Genomic DNA, 19,108 nt, shown 5'->3' with positions numbered 1-19,108 from the left:
AAAGGAAGGGACCCTGAGAAGCCAGACGCGTACAGACCTATTTCCCTACTAAACGTGGACTATAAGATTTTAGCAATAATAGTTGCGGAAAGATTAAAAAATTTTTTTGGTAATATCATACATACAAATCAGGTAGGGTTTATGAACAATCGAAGTTCTGTGGTTAATATACGCAAAGCTTGCATTATTATTGAATATTTTAATGATCTGACAGATAAACATCAGGAGACAAGAGAAGATGCAGCCTTAATAGCCATAGATGCAGAAAAAGCTTTTGATGCGGTACAGTGCGATCATCTTTTCACATCACTGTCTAAGTTTGGTTTCTCTGGCCCCTTTCTAAACTATATCAAAGCAATATATAAAAATCCGATATCTGTAATTTCAGTGAATGGAGTGGAATCTGCAGATATTGCTCTGAAAAGAGGTACAAGACAAGGTTGTCCCTTGTCACCTTTCTTGTTTAATTTGTCTATCGAATCATTAGCTATTAAAATCCGTCAAGAGATGCAAGGGATTGTTTGTAATAATATAGAGGAAAAGATCTTACTATATGCTGATGATGTTTTGATATTCTTGAGAAACAGCAAACAGAGTATCCCACAACTAATGGATATAATAGAGTTATATAGCTCCTTTTCGGGTTATAGAGTTAATTTTAATAAAACTGAACTCTTATGGCTTAATAAACAAAAAGTATCTAATACTCTATTTCCCTATAAAGTAGTAGATCAGATCACATATCTAGGAATTAATCTTAGTAAGAACCCTAAGTTATGGTATGACTTGAATGTTAAACCAATTTTACAGAAAATTACTGACCAGTTAAATGTGTGGAAATATATTCCCTTGGCCTTGTCAGGCAAAATTAGCTTAATTAAAATGATTATTTTCCCAAAGATACTGTACAAAATGCAGAATCTACCGTTACTCATTAAGTCCACGGATATTAAAGTATTCAATAAAAATATAATCGATTTTCTGTGGGGTAAGAAAAGAAAAAAAATCTCCCTCAAAATACTTTCTCTTTTAAAGGAATCTGGAGGATTTGCACTTCCAGATATAGGAAAATATAACTTAGCATGCCTTGTTAAAATTGCAGCTGAATGGCTGTTAGATAAGGAATATTATACAGCAAGGCCATTGGAAGAGGGAATAGTGAAACCCTACTCTCTAAAGGCTCTTTTACATACTAAAGTTGCAGATATACCTAAGAAGATCAAAAAGATCAGCTCAGTCATGGGTATTATAAAAGCGTGGCAGCAGTATTGCAAAAAATTAAAAGTTAATTACACAATATCTAATTATTTAACAATTATTGGATACCCCCTTTTCCCGGAAGCGTTAAAATCTGCAGTCTTCCATAGGTGGAAAAGTAAGGGATGATATATATTGGTCAAATGATTAATTTCAATACAGAAAATCCGCACATTAAAACGTTTGAGGAATTAAGAGTTGAATTTGATTTACCCAATAAATTCTTTTTTGCTTACTTACAAATAAGGAGTCTAGCTAATAAGCTATTACACCTCCAAAATAAGGATTGGGATTGGCCCTCACTTATGCTGAACTTCAATTTAAGTAAAGCAGGAGATTTCTCGATTAGAAAATGGTACAATGAATCTTTGAGACAGGAGGGTAGTTTAAACTTAAAACTTATTGTCAAAAAATGGCAACTGAAGGGGTTTAGAGAATGTAATGAAGACCGCATATATAATAGTATTAATAAAATAAACAAGATTTTCACTTCTACCAATTTTAGAGAAGCACATATCTTCATGCTTAATCAAACATACCTGACACCAAGTGTCATGTCAAGATGGAACAGCCAAATTAAGGATAAATGTGCGAAATGTGGTGACAGAGGGGCTGATATTGTACACTATTTTTGGGAATGTACATTAGTTAGACAGTATTGGAATAAAATAAGTTTTCTACTCTCAAGGATATTAAAAACAGGGATATCAGTCTCCTGAGACACAGTCTTTTTCCTATTTCAAGCAGACTCCAGAATAAAAAATAAACTATTCATTGAATTAGTTATAGGGGTGGCTAGGTTCCTATTGCTGAGAACCTGGATCTCAAAAAAACTACCATCCATAGCAGAAGTGAGTAACTTTATCTTTAAACAAATGACACTAGAACAATGTATGATAGAACAAGATAAAAGTAATGAAGTTGAGACTTTTTTCAAAAAATGGGAAATCTTTATATACTCCCAGGCAATAGATACACAGAAGAAAATTATTTATCCGCTAAGATCGACAGAATACGTTATGAATGCAATATTAAGAGGGGAATTGCCGCAGGTATAACAAGTCATTACCAAAGTGAATTGAATGTGACTGTAAATTTGAAGGCTGATATGAATATATAAATTGATGCGAATGTACCTTTTTTTTTTTTTTTCTGTTTTTCTGTTTGTTTGTTAGTTTGTTTTTTTATATATTTATTTAGTTTTATGTGTTGTCCAGCAATCCTTATTAGAAAATAAGCTCACAGATGAGACATATTGAAAGACATAGTCGGGACAGATAGTGAAGAGCTCAGTTTATTTTAGCTACAGAGTTTAATGTTATGATCTGTTTAATGTTTGGTTTCTGGATTTTCTTGTCAATGTCCATGGTCTCCTTCTTTTCCTAGAGGGGAACGCCATGACAGATATTTCTTTTAATGTTATGATGCTGATACTGTTCCCCGCTGCTATTGTCTTTACCTTTTTCTTTTTTGTATCCCATCTGTGCTCTCAATAAAAAAAAATATTAAAACTAAAAACTGTTAATGTTGGGGGCGGAGCCTAAAGCTGTTGCAGCAGGACGTGTTTACAATTTTGTACACTCCTGATACATATGTTTCTCTACATTTTCTTTTATTTAGAACACATTTACCAGTCCTTATTGCACACGGACTCTAAGATTAGATTATTCAATAGTGTTCATATTTTTCCCTTTTATCTTTCTTTAAGTGTTTTTTTACAGGTCTATTCATGATCTCAACACACGTAGATACAATCACCTTTTACACATTAGGCATAGCACATACCCTCTTTTGAGAATGTTAGGGACAGAGCTCCAATCACACATCATGACATCACATATTGCACGCCCCTTTCAATTTGTTACTCCATTTCCACACAGAGCATTTGGTGCGATCTTCTATCAATAACTATAAACACTGTATTGTACACGTTTTTTCTTTCGTAATCTAGATTGAATTTATGTGTAGAGGTGTAGACACCATTAAATATTACATATTAGGCACTCCCTTTTGAAATTGGATGTCAGGAATAGTACTCCCACTACATAGTGCACGCCCCACTTTTCTTTTTATCTCTATCATTACCCATAGTTTCTTGTGTGACTTCCTATCACTATCCACAGCTTCGTATTTTACACGCCCCCTGTCTCTTGAAATCTAGACAGAAAATATGTTTGAGATACGAGATATCTAATAGACATTTCTAATTGTGAGCTTCATTTCAGATGAGATTATAACATTCTTTCTGACTCTACCTTTGCATTTTCCATTTTCTACGGCAGAGGAGTGTAGTGGCAGGTATGGATTAGAGTGAACACTCGTGCTGACATAGACAAACACAAAATAATTCTTCTATATCATGGTTATATCACCATTTTATTCAATTTATTGGCACAACATAATAAAGTTTGTTAAATTAGTATTCTTATACTACCAATGTGTATTCTAAACAAAGGGTTAAGGCACTTTGGTCTCCTCCCCTGTGAGGGAGGCACCCAGGTGTATTCTCCTTGATTGGTAAATTTTAGGTATTTAAAGGCTATCTTTAGCCAACACTATATGCCTGATGAAACAGCATTCTGAAGCGCTGAGAAACGTGTTGCACACTGTAAGGAGGGTTAGCTAGCATACCCTACCTTGGTCCCTGCTTTTATATTGTTGTTTTTATAATAAACCGTTTTTATTTTTTTAACTGGAACCTTGCATTGCCTATCTATACCAATCACTTCCATAGGGAGTCTCAAGCTTGGAGAATCCAGTGTTCCTGCTACCTGGAGACCAGTCAGCTGAGTGGCTGTACAAATACCCAGTCCGCCCCTGATCGCACTGTATGAGTGCTTAGATGAAATGTGAGTAGCCTGTATCAGGGGTTTCTTTGTGTCAACATTTTGTTTGCTATTGATACACACAGGCACCGCTTTGTTGTTTTTCTATATCCTGCTTTAGATCACCCGATACCAAGGTGTGAGGAGAGTGTTGCCAAACATCACTCAGCTGGGTGGCTACAAAGTACCCAGTCCGCTCCAGATAGCACTGTATGAGTGCTTAGATGAAATGTGAGTACCCTGTGTATCAGGGGTCTTTTTGTGCTCTCATTTAGTTTGCTATTGATACACACAGGCGCCTCTTTTTTGCCTCTATACTTCCTGCTTTGTCTTTTAATAGGCCTTAATAAAGCAAGAGAAACAAAACTAAGAATTGTTCATTATCAAGGGGAAAACAAGAGCGGAGTCCAGGAACAGGCCAAAGATCAGGTCCCATGATTTCAGTCCAGCATACTAGGTACGAAGGGGAAAGGTAGGAGCAGTGTCCAGCGGGTATAGGTGGACAGGCTGGCACAGGATACCAGCTTGATGCAGTAGTGACAAGAGAATTTAGGTAAGCTGCCACTTGGTACAGCAAGATACAGGGCACTCAGCGGGCTCTCATGGGATGCCAGGTAGGTGCAGCAGGATACCCATTGCTGACTATTGGTTAGGCTGCCATGGGATACCACGTCAGTTCAGCAAATGTAGCGGGATACAGGTAAGTTGCCATTGGTAGAGAAGGATACTGGATACTATTATTGAGACTGCCACAAGATACTAGATGAGTGCAGCAGGTACACCAAGTTTCAAGTAAACTGCTACTGGTACTGCAAGCAAAAGAGAGTTGGTGGGTACTGTTGGTGAGGTTGCCATGGGATAATAGATAGGTACAGCAGTATACAAGTAGGCTGCCATTGGTACAGCAGGCTCAGCAGGAACAAGGTATGCAACGAGTTTGGAACTTGACAGTCACCAGAACAAAGTAAATAAAAGACACAATAACTCAAGCCCAGAGTGATGGGGTGAGTGGCTTTGTATAGATACTCCAACAGCTGTAGCCTGTCGGTATATGGCCGGGTTATAATACAATATATTTAATAATTATTCTTTAAAACAAACCCCAAATAAAATGCATATACAAAACAATTAAAATGTTGTTACAATATTCTTTACAAAGCAAACCAAATGTACCTTTAGAATTAACCTTATTCACAATTGAATTTCATTACATCACCACAATGAAATACCAAAGTATGGGCCACTAACTTTCAGACCAGTACAACTAAACTACTTAGCCTACAATTTATCCTATATAACTCTAATTGAAAACATCAGAAATTATATATATTATTTGTGCAAACAACCAACTCCTATGCCAATTTATCTGAGCTGAAATAAATTACAGGTGGCCCTCGGGTTACAACGGTTCAATTTACACCGTTTCAGAATAACAACCTTTTTTTCCAGTCATGTGACTGCTATTGAAAAGCATTGAGAAGCAGTGCAGGAACTAGATCTTCCTGTATATAAATCAGTCCAGATTGGAATGCATAGAAAGAACTGTTTGCAGAAAAATGCAAGTGAAGTGTGTTGTGTGATTATTTTATTAGGTTTATAATGCTGTTTAGCAAATGTTTTTGTTCATTTAACTTAGTTTAATTATATATTCTGTGTTGTGTGATTATTTTATTAGGTTTATAATGCTGTTTGGCATTTAAAGTCTTCATTTCAAAGCTTTAAAAATAATGTATTAGGTGTTACTTATGACAATTTTGAGAGGGCCTGGAACCTAACTCCCTCACTTCCCATTGACTTACATTATAAACTGGGTTTCAATTTACAACGGTTTTGATTTACAACCATTCCTTCTGGAACCTAACCCCAGCGTAAACTGAGGGCTACCTGTACTTAGCATACAAAAGACTAACTTAAAACTATACAGGGCTGTGAATATGAGTTTAAAATACAAAGTGCCCTTTTAAATTTACTAACTGTAATTAGACTGTAGCAACAATGAATGTATTTGCTTTAAAATATTAAAAATATAGAACAGTCATACATCACCAACATGAACCAATTCAGTATTCCAGTCTTTTCCAAATAGATTCAGATCACCTCATATGAAGAAAGGTTATTGCATAGATCAAGAAGTTAGTCTCAGATTTTGCTTAAAGTGACTGTGTCCAAATTTGGCAGCAGTTTTTCAATCACAAGTTTCAGCAGACAAAATACCCCACGGTGCTTGTCTCGATTGGCCCTTCGGATGCTTAGCATTGATTGGTTATTTGGGAGACGCCTCCCTGATTGGCTCATCTGGTTCTGTATGTGTTCCAATCGTTCATTTATTTGGCTGTCATACCATTTTTAATCCCCTAGGGGGCAGCAGACAACCACAAATACAGTCTCACCATCAATTATTGCTACAATCAAAATATCTCCTTATATTGTTTATATTCAACATACTATAGCATACAAAAGACTAACTTAAAACTATACAGGACTGTGAATATGAGTTTAAAATACAAAGTGCCCTTTTAAATGTACTAACTGTAATTAGACTGTAGCAACAATGAATGTATTTGCTTTAAAATATTAAAAATATAGAACAGTCATACATCACCAACATGAACCAATTCAGTATTCCAGTCTTTTCCAAATAGATTCAGATCACCTCATATGAAGAAAGGTTATTGCATAGATCAAGAATTTAGTCTCAGATTTTGCTTAAAGTGACTGTGTCCCAATTTGGCAGCAGTTATTCAATCACAAGTTTCAGCAGACAAAATACCCCATGGTGCTTGTCTCGATTGGCCCTTCGGATGCTTAGCATTGATTGGTTATTTGGGAGACGCCTCCCTGATTGGCTCATCTGGTTCTGTATGTGTTCCAATGGTTAATTTATTTGGCTGTCATACCAGTTTTAATCCCCTAATACTGGTGGAATTGGTGTCGCAGTAGTAGTTACTGTTAGAGATGACAAAAAAGGGATTATAACATTCATAAGATAATGGGACGCACGTACCGCATATCTGGGATAAATATGACGTGGGGAATATGAATAAGGCGATATAGTGACCTTCGAAGACACAAAAAACAGTGTTATAAGGATATCAAATCAATTCTCGAAAATTGTAAGTGAATTTTTTTGATTGTGTATTATAATTGTTAGGACATACAATGGCTGTCACTTTCACATTTTCAACAATTGGTTGTCACATGAACATAACCAAAAAAGATCAGACAATTTAATAATCAGAAAATACATAATTAGTCAACATTTGTAAGAGTATTATGATCAAATAAAATCTGCAAATGATGTTTGATTCAATACAATCTTAAGCAGAAAGGTATAGTCTACATAAAATTAAACTGGCATGATTCAGATAAAGCAGCAATTGTAATCACCTCTATGTTTTCCGATTATCATTGTTTGATTCCTTCTCTTGAACTGTTTTAGAATTTAAAGGTTTAATCTAAAAGGCCAGCCCATGATTTTAACACCTGTGTAGTATTGGTCTTGAAATTGAGACTCCAATCAGGAAGCAATACACAGGTGTAGCACAAAAACTGGGCCAGCACTTGAAATTGCATCATTTGTGAATGAAAATAAATTAAAAGATGAATAAGAAATGCAAATATGTTTGCAAAAAATATCAGAAATAAAATATATATATATATATACACAGAAGTATGTGTAAAAAGAGATAGGTACATATTTGAGCATTAAGAATCATATAAAATTGAGTATAAAAAGTAAGATCGAAGCTTTTTGCAAAATATTATATATCCACAGGTACATTTCTATGATATTTATTGTTTGTTCAGGTATAAATAGAGCTATTTCAAGGACATTAATAGATGAAAAATAAAAGATTAGCTTTAGAGAAATGTGCTTGTTCATGGACAGGAATGAAATAGTATAAATAAAGTTGAAAGAAGACAAAACTATCTTCATTTGACGGACATTCAGGGTAGATCATTTGATAAATGAGGATATCCGCGGCATCAATGACTCTTATTTATCAACAGTCCGATGCTAATCGCGCCAGACTTGACGCGTGTGTTTTTGACAGACTTGTTGATAAATAAGGCCATTGAATGTAGATTTGCGCCAGCGATGTATGGCGAGTGTATAGCCCATCACGAATGCGTTGAGATTGACGCCTTGATAAATTGGCCCCTAAGTGTTAAACCTCCACAAATGGTTTAAATACATAGTTTAAATACCTGGAATGCTCTGTGGGTCCTGAGTGGAAGCTGTTGCTGTTATCGTATCAGTAGTGCTAGTTGAAGTTAGCACTGCTATTTGGATCAGCAGCAGTTTCTGCTTGGGACCATCAGTGCTCTGCAGGTTCCAAGGGGTACATTGTGTTGAACCCCTTTGCGGTGGCTAAACACACAGCTTTGCAGCATCGTTGGTAATAAAATTATTTTCTAACACATTACAGTATCTCATTTTTTCACTATAGTGGCTCTTTGTTACCTTTTTTAGAAATTCCAGTAATTTTGTATAAAGAAACTGGATACATTTTATGGCATCTAGTAAAAGTTGAGATTTAAACTTTTATGGTTCGGATAGTTGTGCAATGTCAAAAAACTTTCCAGTCTACTTGTATTATCATATTTGCTTTGCTATGTGTTGATATACATTGTTTAAGAGTAAATCAAGGAATACAAATCGATTAAGGTAAATTTGATAATAGAAGTTTAAAATGACATGCTGTACCTTAATCATAAAAGTTTAATTTTGAGTTTACTGTTATAAAACATTTTATTCATTTTAATGTTGTTCATATGAAGTGTAAAAAGTATTGCAAATGAAAGAGCCTAGGTGATCATTAAAGAAATAGAGAAGGTCAAAATTGAAATGTACATGGGTGTATGTATTTTAATTTGAAATTGCATTTTTGCAATATACTTCTGTTAGCAAAAATGCTTTTAGTAAAAGTTATTAGTTTTTCTACTGCATAATCACTACTCTGAGGTCCCATGCACCACCAGTATTCAAACATTGCAGAGAGTCAGCAGTGGCTTGACACAAATTATGCATTCACAGACGCATTGCACACCACCAGCAGCAATTTGAGCAGGCATGGTGGTTTAATACTGGTGTACAGCCTTCACTGGGTAACTGGAATAGCCTTTACTAGAAAGCATGTTTTGATAATGGAAGTATTTTGTAAAAATGCTTCTATTTCAAATTAAAATGCACCAATTAGATAAACATTTCTATCGCTTTAAGGACGATATTTAATCGTACAGAGTGTTTTTGTTAATATATAGTGACACCTGGCTGGGGACCGGATCTAATCTAAAATAATACCTTGGGGACAGATCTCATCTAAGGAGACGAAGTATGACGTGAAATCTATGAAATGTGATTTGCGTAAAAGAAATATTTGCATAATCTTAATGCATTGCCAGTCTTCGCTTTCCTAATACAAACAGAGGTATTCATGACTGCTCCCTCCTGCAGCATCTCTCCCAGAGCTCTGCAGGTGCAGCACATGTCACGTGACCCCAGTCTGCTAACAGACGCATACCTCGCTGAGAGAGGGAGGAGCGGGGATTTGGACCCACGTCACCGGTGGATGACGTCACGCACGCGGAAACTGCACAGAGGCCGGAAACGTCGGTGGGGAGCGGTAGCTGGTGCTGATCGTAGCTGACAGCTGCCCAGCGGCGCTCACACACTAACACCGCTGCGTCACTTTCTCTTAAACCGGGAATGTCGCTGCTTCAGTCCGCTCTGGACTTTCTGTCCGGTCCGGGCTCTCTGGGTGCCGCGGGAAGGGATCAGCATGACTTCGTAGGGCAGACCGTAGAGCTCGGGGAGCTAAAGTTGCGGATCAAGCGGGTGATAGCTGAAGGTGAGTGTGCGCTCAAGTAGAGCTAATAGTGCAGCGCACCTGTGGGTGACATTGGCTGATCTGCAAGAACACTGCCAAGCTAATATCACAGAACCTTACATAGCAATAGCCAGATCCTTCTGTTTGACACAAACTCTCCAGTGAGGTACAACACTTATTTACTGATCTGCAGAGCAAATTATTTAAGGTTTGTAATACTCCGTCTAATGTCTAGAGAACATCAGGGGAATTGGGAAGCTTCGTCTGGTTGGAAAGCTGTCACGGTATTTAGACCACTATCTTATGCTTAGCTTTCTATAACTTTTAAACTCATTGGCCTGCATCTACTCACATATATTACGAGCTTATTCACTATGTTTGGGAGGTTGCAAAATGCTTTATGGGATGACAGGAACTGGGAAAAAAAAAATCTTTCACTTCCAGTGATTTGAATAGGTGGTGAGTCTCTGTTATTGCTTGTCTAATGTGCTGAGTTAAGCGAGTAAGTTGTTTGTTAATAAAATACACAGCAATACCGGTGCCTGTAATATCTAATGCATATTAAGTGTATTTTAAACGTATCTCGAGAGCCTTATCACTTTCTATAATGTATAATTTATCTCTATAATAGCAGCCACTTGCTGTTTTTTAAAGTATTGGTATGTACTAGAAAAAGAATATTGGTCAGCAATTATGTGTTTGTTAATGCCCTGATTAAAGTTGCTGAGAAGTCTATAATAATGGTTCAGAGAGAATCTGCAATTTTAAAGGGACTTGAAACCCAATATTTTCTTTTTATGTTTTAGTTTACAATTTTAAACAACTTTCCAGTGTACTTCTATTATCTAGTTTGCATTGTTCTCTTGCTATGCTTTGTTGAAAAGAATAGGTAGGCTCAAGAGCAGCAAAGCACTACTGGGAAGTAGCTACTGATTGGTGGCTGCACATATATATCTTTTTGTAATTGGTTCATTGAATGTATTCCTGTATTGCAATGCTGCTCCTTCAATAAAGAATACCAAAGGAATTATGCAAATTTGCTAATTGAAGTAAATTTGAAAGTTGTTTAATATTGTATAACCTATCTGAATTGTGAAAGGAAAAAAAATGGGTTTAGTGTCTTAATTTACTTTTTATTTTCCTTTGTTCTCTTGGTATCCTTTGTATTAAGCCATACCTAGATATGCACAGGAGTAGCAATGTGCTACTGGGAGCTAGCTAGTGATTGGTGCCTACACACACAGGCGTCCTTGCTCAACAGAGGTGTTCAGCTAGGTTCCAGTAGTGCATTGCTACTTCAGAGTTGACTTTATCTGTGTGTTTAACTGCTTTATAGGTGTGCAACAGTTATATGCAAAAAATTATTGCAATAATGAATTGCTGTAATAGCAAGAGCATTTTCTTTTTGCACTCATGTCCCTTTAAAAACTATTGGCCTTTCTAAGTGTATCAACGCATGTTTACTTAAATATGCTTTCTACACCTAAACAGCATGTCATTATTTTAAAGGCTATATATACCTGGATTTTACATGACTACTGTGATGTTTCATGGGTTGTAATTTATTTCCACCTGCCCTAATGTGAATGGTTAAAGGGACAATCAAGTCAAAATAAATTTTTATGATTCAGAAAGTGCATGCAGATTTAAGACACTTTCCAATTTACTTCTATTATCAAATTGTGCACAGTATTTTTTTTTTTTATATACACACTTTCTGAGGAACAAGATCATATTGAGCATGTGCACAAGCTAATAGGGTATACGTGTACTAGTCTGTGATTGGCTGATGTCTGTCACATGATACAGGTGGCTGGAAAATGGGAGAAAAAATAAAATTGTCAAAAATAAATCTACTGCTTATTTGAAATTCAGAGTAGGTGTTAAAGCATTGTATTTTTATTATGCACTTGTTAATTATGTAATTATACTGTATTGAGTGGTCCTTTAATATTATGGTATGCATGTTGTTCACTGAGTTTTGACATACGTTTGTACAAAATTTATTACTGATATTTCTGGAGTGGTAAAAATAAACATGTCTCTCATTCCTGATATATTTTTTTTTTTTTAATAAAATTAATTTTATGAATCCCAACAATTCTCAATATAGCATATTCAGCCTGCAGTCGACATTATCAGAGGATATAATGTGAGAAAAGCTCATAGAAGGGCATACAGCAGTAGATACATAATGCAGTACTTTTGGTGCTTTATTTATTTTAATCTAAAAGAATAGTTTGTATATTCACCAAACTGCTAAAATGTGCTAACTTTTCTTGAAGTTTAGTCCTAAAATATGAGTGAATTGATACAATTAAAGGTACAGTAAAGTAAAAATTAAACTTTCTTGATCCAGATACATCATGCAATTTTAAACAACTTTCCAATTTACTTCTATTATCAACTTTGCTTTGTTCTTTTGGAATCCTTTGCTGAAGACTAAGCTAGGTAGGCAGATAGAAGCTTAGGCGCATGCATCTTTAGCAACATGTTAGCAAACACTTCTGTCAGAGAGAAATAGACATGTGCACGCTCCTGGACTCACCTAGGAGTATTCTTTTTAAATACTAAGAGAACTAAGCAAAATTAATAATAAATGTAAATCTAGATTTCAACTTGGAGGCCCCAATGAAGAATGTGAGAGATAACCTTAATTACTATGCTTATAAAATGTATTTAGTGTTAGACGCTATCCTGTCTTTTTTGTTTTTTATTCAGCTTGAAGGGACGTTTAATTAGCACTCTCATTCCATGGTTTTTTTTTTTTTTTAATTTCTTTTTATTTTGCCAAGAAAGATAAACATTTAGCAGTAGGTGAATCCAACAAAAAAGCAAATAAGAAAAATGCTTGCAAAAAGGTGTACGTTAATACAAAACAGAGTACAATCTCGCTTAGACATGAAAGGACACCTTAAATGGGGTGAAGAAGTTCACCTATCCACTCGAGAAATGAAAGAAAGACAACTCTGACCTGGCAATTTTTCTTAATACATAAAAACCCTCCCAAAACTCTGATCACCATTAATGCTATAAACTCTAGATCCTAACTGGCACACACACAGAGAGAAGAAAAAAAGAGAAGAGAAAAGAAGAAGAAAGAAGGGAAAAAAAAAAAAAAAAAAAAAAAAAAAAAAGCCCACACAGCCCCCCCCTCTCCTCACCCAGCCTTCACCAGAATCCTTCAGTCAAGTAGCCACTCACCTCTAAGGTTAGCTTCCAATAAGAAAAGAGAATTTTTAAATGGCTGCAGGATCAATTTTTGAGTTTCCTGATCCAGAGATTTAATGAAAATCCCCCATTTATTTATAAAGAACCTGATGTTGTTATCTATCTGTGCTTTTACTAAGGCTTGTTCTAGAAACATTTGATATGTTATCCCCTTTTTAAATTCAGAGAATTTGGGTTCTTTGTTAGACTGCCAATATTTTAGAACCAGTTTCCTACCGAACAGTATCATTGTGTTTATTAATAAATAACTAGGGCCTACTTCTTCCTGGTTTGCTAAGAAAAAGACTGCATGTTTACTAACTTGAAAGTGTTGGTTTAAGATTTTGGTGACCCAAAATGAGATTTTCCCCCAGAATCTTTGGATTACAGGACAGGACCAAAAAAGATGGAACATATCTGCTGCCAGATACTTGCATTTCCTACAAGCTATGTTCTCATGTTTTTTGTCCCACCGAGCCTGCCAGCTAGGTGTAAAATAGCATTGATACCAAATCTTTAACTGTTGTTCTCTAAAATATTCCCCTCTCATTGCCTTTGCTACCCTGTCTCCCGAGTTCTTAAATAAATCTGATTCTTGTAAGTTATCACCTGCTATATCCCATTTAAGTTCCAAATATCTTTTATTGCTTTGTTCTTGAGAAGTAAGTAAAGCATTATAAGAGTTTGTAATAGAATAATTTCCTGCTTGAAACATACTAGTTATCTGCCTTAATATATCATTGTCCCACTCTAAAGCCACTATTTTCCTACACTGATCAGCATAGTGCCGTAGTTGTAAATAAGAGAAGAATAAACGATTTGGTATGTTAAATTCCGATTTACATTCATTAAAAGATTTAATCGAGTTATCTTCTTTTTTAATTAGCTGTGCAATATGATTAATCCCACGGTCTGACCAGGCATTAAATCTAGCTGAGTCATAGCCTACCTCGAATTCAGGATTACCTTTAATTGAGAGAAAAGCTGAACCCCGATGGCTGATCCCAATTTTAGCACAAAATTGACGCCAGGCCCGTATTGGTTGGTCTATGATAAGCATCCCCCTTGTTTCTATAGGAATTAGTTTTAAAGGCATGTGTGTTAATGCTTTCAGGGCATAGGGTGCTACTAAAGCTCCTTCAATTTCTAGCAAGGAGAAGTGTCCTGTTTCCGAAAACCAGTCCCAAACAAATTTTAGGTTAGAAGCTATATTATACATCTCAAAATCGGGAAGAGCCGAACCTGCAGCCTCTTTCCTGGCACTCAAACGTTTCAACGCTATCCTAGGTTTTTTTTTGCACCAAATGAATTGCGATATTAGTTTATTGATTAACTGACAATCTTTCCTCAGTAGTAGAAGTGGGAGAGCCTGAAAAATATATAAAAATTTAGGGAGAGAAATCATTTTTATTAAATGTATTCGTCCCATAAAAGAAATGGGCAGGTTCTTCCATCTTTCTAAATCTGCCTGGAGTGATGCAATAGCTGGTACAAAATTTAACTTGTACCATCTCTTAGAGTTAGATGCAAATTTTATCCCTAGATATGTAATATGATCTTTGGTTACTTTAAAAGGGGTTTCTGGAGAGCTTTTTAATTTGATAAGCCACATAAGTTCTGATTTTTCTTTGTTAATTGCAAAGCCGGAGAAAGCCTGGAAAGATTCTAAAGCTTCCATAATTATAGGCAGATTATAATGGAGATTTTGAGCAAATATAAGCAGATCATCGGCATATATGGCTTGGGTTATTCTGTGTCCTTTGATATTTATCCCTAACAGTTCTTGTCTAAACAATATTGCCAGGGGTTCTAACGCTAAGTTAAAAAGCAACGGGGATAGCGGACAACCTTGTCTCGTTCCTCGCTGGAGTCTAAAATGTTCTGAGGTTAAGGAATTAATACTTAGACTCGCCCCTGGATTAGAGTACAGTAAGGCAATAATATGGGAAAATTTACCCTGGATACCGAACTTATTAATAGTTGTCAACATATGATCCCAAAGTAGCGTGTCAAACGCTTTCTGAGTATCAATCGAAATAATTGCTGCATCCTCTGTGAGCTTTTCTCTCCCTTCTTTTTTTTTGTTCACAGTAATTAATTGCTATTTCTAGTTTCCTAAGGTTTTTAATAAGTGTCCTTCCTTTGATAAAACCAGTTTGGTCAGGATGGACCAGTTCACTAATCACTTTTTGCAATCTGTCTGCTAAGATGTGGGTAAGGATTTTGTAATCCACGTTTAACAGAGAGATGGGTCTGTAAGACTCCATTAGTTCTTTATTTTTACCTTGTTTGTAAATTAAGATTATTCTAGATTCTGTAAAATATTTAGAAGGTGTTTGATTATCTTGTAGGAAACCATTGAAAAGCTCACAGAGAATGGGGGTAACCGAATCTGCAAGAATTTTATATAATTCTCCAGGAAGATCATCCGGGCCTGGCGCTTTGTTTAGCTTTAATTTCGTAATAGAGTTTTTAATCTCCTCCTCCTTGATTGGGGAGTTGAGGAGATCCAGATCGTCTTTGGCTATTTGAGGTGTTTTAATCCTATCCCAGAAAAGAGCTTTTTTTGTTTTATCTATAGGTTGAGCCTGATATAATTGTTTAAAGTAGTGCGTGAATTCCTCTAAAATATCATGGGGGAGAGTGCAAGTTTTGTGTTTAGTTTTTATTATTGATATTATACTGTTAGATTTTCTAGTACTTACCAATCTGGCTAAGAATTTCCCTATCTTATTACCGAACTGCATATAATTGCTATTTCTTTTCAGCTCATGCTGGATTTCTTTTGATATATGCCAATTGTCTCTTTGTTTTTTGACTTCCAAATAGTTTCTCCAGTTCTCTTGACTATTATCTGCAACATATTTTTGAAATTTATTAATAATCTGCTTAGAAAGTTGGATCCAATAAGCGTCATTTTTCCTTTTTACTTTTATCATATAAGCCAGAATTTCTCCCCTTATCACGGCTTTGAAAGCTTGCCACAAAGACTCTATATTCAAGACTGATCCTTTATTCTCATTGTAATAGAGATTCCATTTCTCTAGCAAAAAGCCTCTAAATTTTAAATTACTATAAAAATATGTTGGAAAGTATAATCTGTGATTTCCTGGTTTAGGATTCAGAATAGACAAAGAGATAGTGATGGGGGCGTGATCCGAAATTGTGATAGGCAAAATTTCGGCTTTTTTTGCCAGAGAGAACAATTTGTCGCTAATTAAGAACATATCGATTCGGGAAAATGATTTGTACACTTTGGATAAACACGTAAATTCTTTACTGTCTGGATAAATGTTCCTCCAGATGTCTAATAAGCCTAGATTAAAGCAGAATTTTTTAAAAATTTTTGTATCCTTGCCGCCTGATATAGCCTCTTTCCCCCTCTGATTCCTATCTAGGAAGCTAGATGCCACCAGATTCAGGTCTCCTCCTAGTATTATATTTTGATTGTATTCTAATAATTTATTTTGGAGAGGTTCCCAGAACTCGGTTTTTTTTACATTTGGACCATAAACATTACATAACACAAATCTTTTTAAGCCTATTTCTATCTCTAATATGATAAATCTCCCTTGTTGATCAATTTCTTGTTTTAGAATTTTATATTTTAATGATTTCCTAAAAAGTATAGCTACCCCTCTTTTTCTCTGTACTCCTGCCGAATAAATAACCTCGCCCACCCATCCCCATTTGAGTTTTTGACTTTCTATCTCGTTTAAATGGGTCTCCTGTAGGAGGCCAATATCAATTTTAAGTTTGTTAAAGTGTTGTAGTATTGCTTTCCTTTTAACCGGGGAGGTGAACCCTCCCACGTTCCATGATCCAAATTTACATAATTCCGTCATATCTTATACTTCTTTCCTACTTCTAAGTAGAGACATTGAAAACTAAGAGAAGGGGGGGGGGGATGAGGGGACATTCCATGGTTTAATAACCATGTGATCCTAACTTTTCTTTTGGTCTATTATTTTTGAAGCAAATTTTTGATTAGGGTCACTTCAATGAAAGTGACTTGCCTATATTAATTAGCTATAGTTATGCAGATACATTTATAATATTCTAGTTTATAGATGTAAAGAAATAGGCTTTAAAATAAACAGTATTCCCACATTACATGACCTGTTGAATATAAATTAATCTCTTTAAAGACATTCAGGTCAGTGGAATCGCTTTCCATTCAAGCAAAACTACTGTTTCACTTTCTGGTTGAGAGCAAAGTACTGGAGTCTTAAATTACCTTTTCTTTTTTTCTTGGCAATGCATCTTTATCCTAAAATAAAGTGATTATAATCTGACATACTTTTTTTGTGTGCTTATATTGCTATTACACATGATACATTATTTTGTAACTGGTGTAAATTTGCTATTACCTTGCAGGTGCATGGTTATATATTTGTAGAAGTATGTGATTACCTTTTCATAACTGTGATCACTCATGGATGTAAAAATCTTTGTTTTCTTTGTTTACTGCTACCAATAAGAAGAAAACTTTTCATTGTTTGAAGCAATCAAACAAGATTACATCTGTAACTGTGTATTATGAACAGGGTCAGTTTCTAAATGGACAATTTATAACTTTTTTTTTTTTAATTTAAAGTCATTGAAATAAAAAATAAAAAAAACTTTAAAGATTGAGTGTGCAGGTTTAAAAAGAAGCAGCACTTGGCTCCTTTCCAGAAGAGTGTATCTAGTTAGGCTCTGGAGCATGTACCTGTCTTCAGAATGAGAATATACAATTTTCCCCCCATTCAATGTTGCAAACAATGCTGCCATAGACCAAGGGAAATTAGACAAAACTTGAATATTTTTAAATTGTGTGGTATATCTGAATCATGAAGATTGATGATGGTTGCCTGGCTTAGTACAGTAAATATGTTTTCCTGTTTAATTTCCTTAAAGGATTACTTTCTGTTATAATTTTTAAGCTAAACAACTAACATATTAAAGTTAATAAACATTAATTAAAACCTACTGACCTATATTTTCTCCAAAATGAAGTTTCATAACGTTCTAAAAGTTATATCTTTTATTCGCCGATGATGTCACGTTATCCTGCCCACTATTTTCAGCACTGCATGTTCAAAATACTTAAACCAATAACTTTGTGTTTAAAGCGCCATTTTGAAACCTAGGTATTGTAAACGGATTGGTACAGAGCAAAGAATACCCACGGAGTGGGTTTGGAAAACAATTACATTTGCAGACAAGATTTCTGATATACGGTAGAGATATGTTAATGAAATGCTATTGATAAAAAACGTATTTGGGGTAGTTAGTTAGTAACAGGCATAGAAAATATTTACTTACAGTGGCCCTTTAACAATGTAGAATATACAGCCCCTTACCTTCCTTCACCTCCAACTATTGAAATATATTTTATCTAATTTAGATGCCACATCTTTGAATATATTAGGACAGCAGTGCTTTTGTTATAAACTTTTTTTTAGTTTTATTTAAAAAAAATAAATAAATAAATATATATATATATATACAGGTGGCCCTCGTTTTACAACGGTTCAATTTACACCGTTTCAGAATAACAACCTTTTTTTCCAGTCATGTGACTGCTATTAAAAAGCATTGAGAAGCAGTGCATTTATTAAAATTGCCAGTAGGTGGAGCTGTCCGCTTGTGTTGCAGCAAAGCCAAGCAAGCTGAAATTAATCAGTTTAACCAGACCTGAGATATCGAGCAGATTTCAAAGGAACAAGATCTTCCTGTCTATACATCAGTCCAGATTGGAATGTATAGAAAGAACTGTTTGCAGAAAAATGCAAGTGAAGGGGCCTGGAACCTATCTCCCTCACTTCCCATTGACTTACATTATAAACTGGGTTTCAATTTACAACGGTTTCGATTTACAACCATTCCTTCTGGAACCTTACCCCGGCGTAAACTGAGGGCTACCTGTATATATGCGTGTGTATGTATATTTGAATCTCTCTCTCTCTCTCTCTCTCTTCTCTCTTTCTCTCTTTCTTCTTT

General features: G+C 35.4%; 1 protein-coding gene across 3 annotated transcripts in view; it reads left to right on the top strand.

Moving 5' to 3' along the window:
- Positions 1–9,659: 9,659 nt before the first annotated feature.
- Positions 9,660–19,108, top strand: part of GAK (cyclin G associated kinase) — a 799,358-nt gene continuing 789,909 nt past the window's right edge. For 2 of the 3 annotated variants that reach the window (XM_053702754.1, XM_053702753.1), the window contains exon 1: positions 9,661–9,934. In XM_053702754.1, the coding sequence (XP_053558729.1) occupies positions 9,793–9,934 (142 nt within the window). In that variant the 5' untranslated portion in view covers positions 9,661–9,792. Of the gene's footprint in view, positions 9,935–19,108 lie in introns of all 3 variants that reach the window. The other variant, XM_053702755.1, reaches the window with a different exon arrangement.

The sequence above is a fragment of the Bombina bombina genome, chromosome 2 (assembly GCF_027579735.1).
Source record: "Bombina bombina isolate aBomBom1 chromosome 2, aBomBom1.pri, whole genome shotgun sequence".
Classification (NCBI taxonomy): domain Eukaryota; kingdom Metazoa; phylum Chordata; class Amphibia; order Anura; family Bombinatoridae; genus Bombina; species Bombina bombina.
This window is presented reverse-complemented; position numbering and strand designations above follow the sequence as displayed.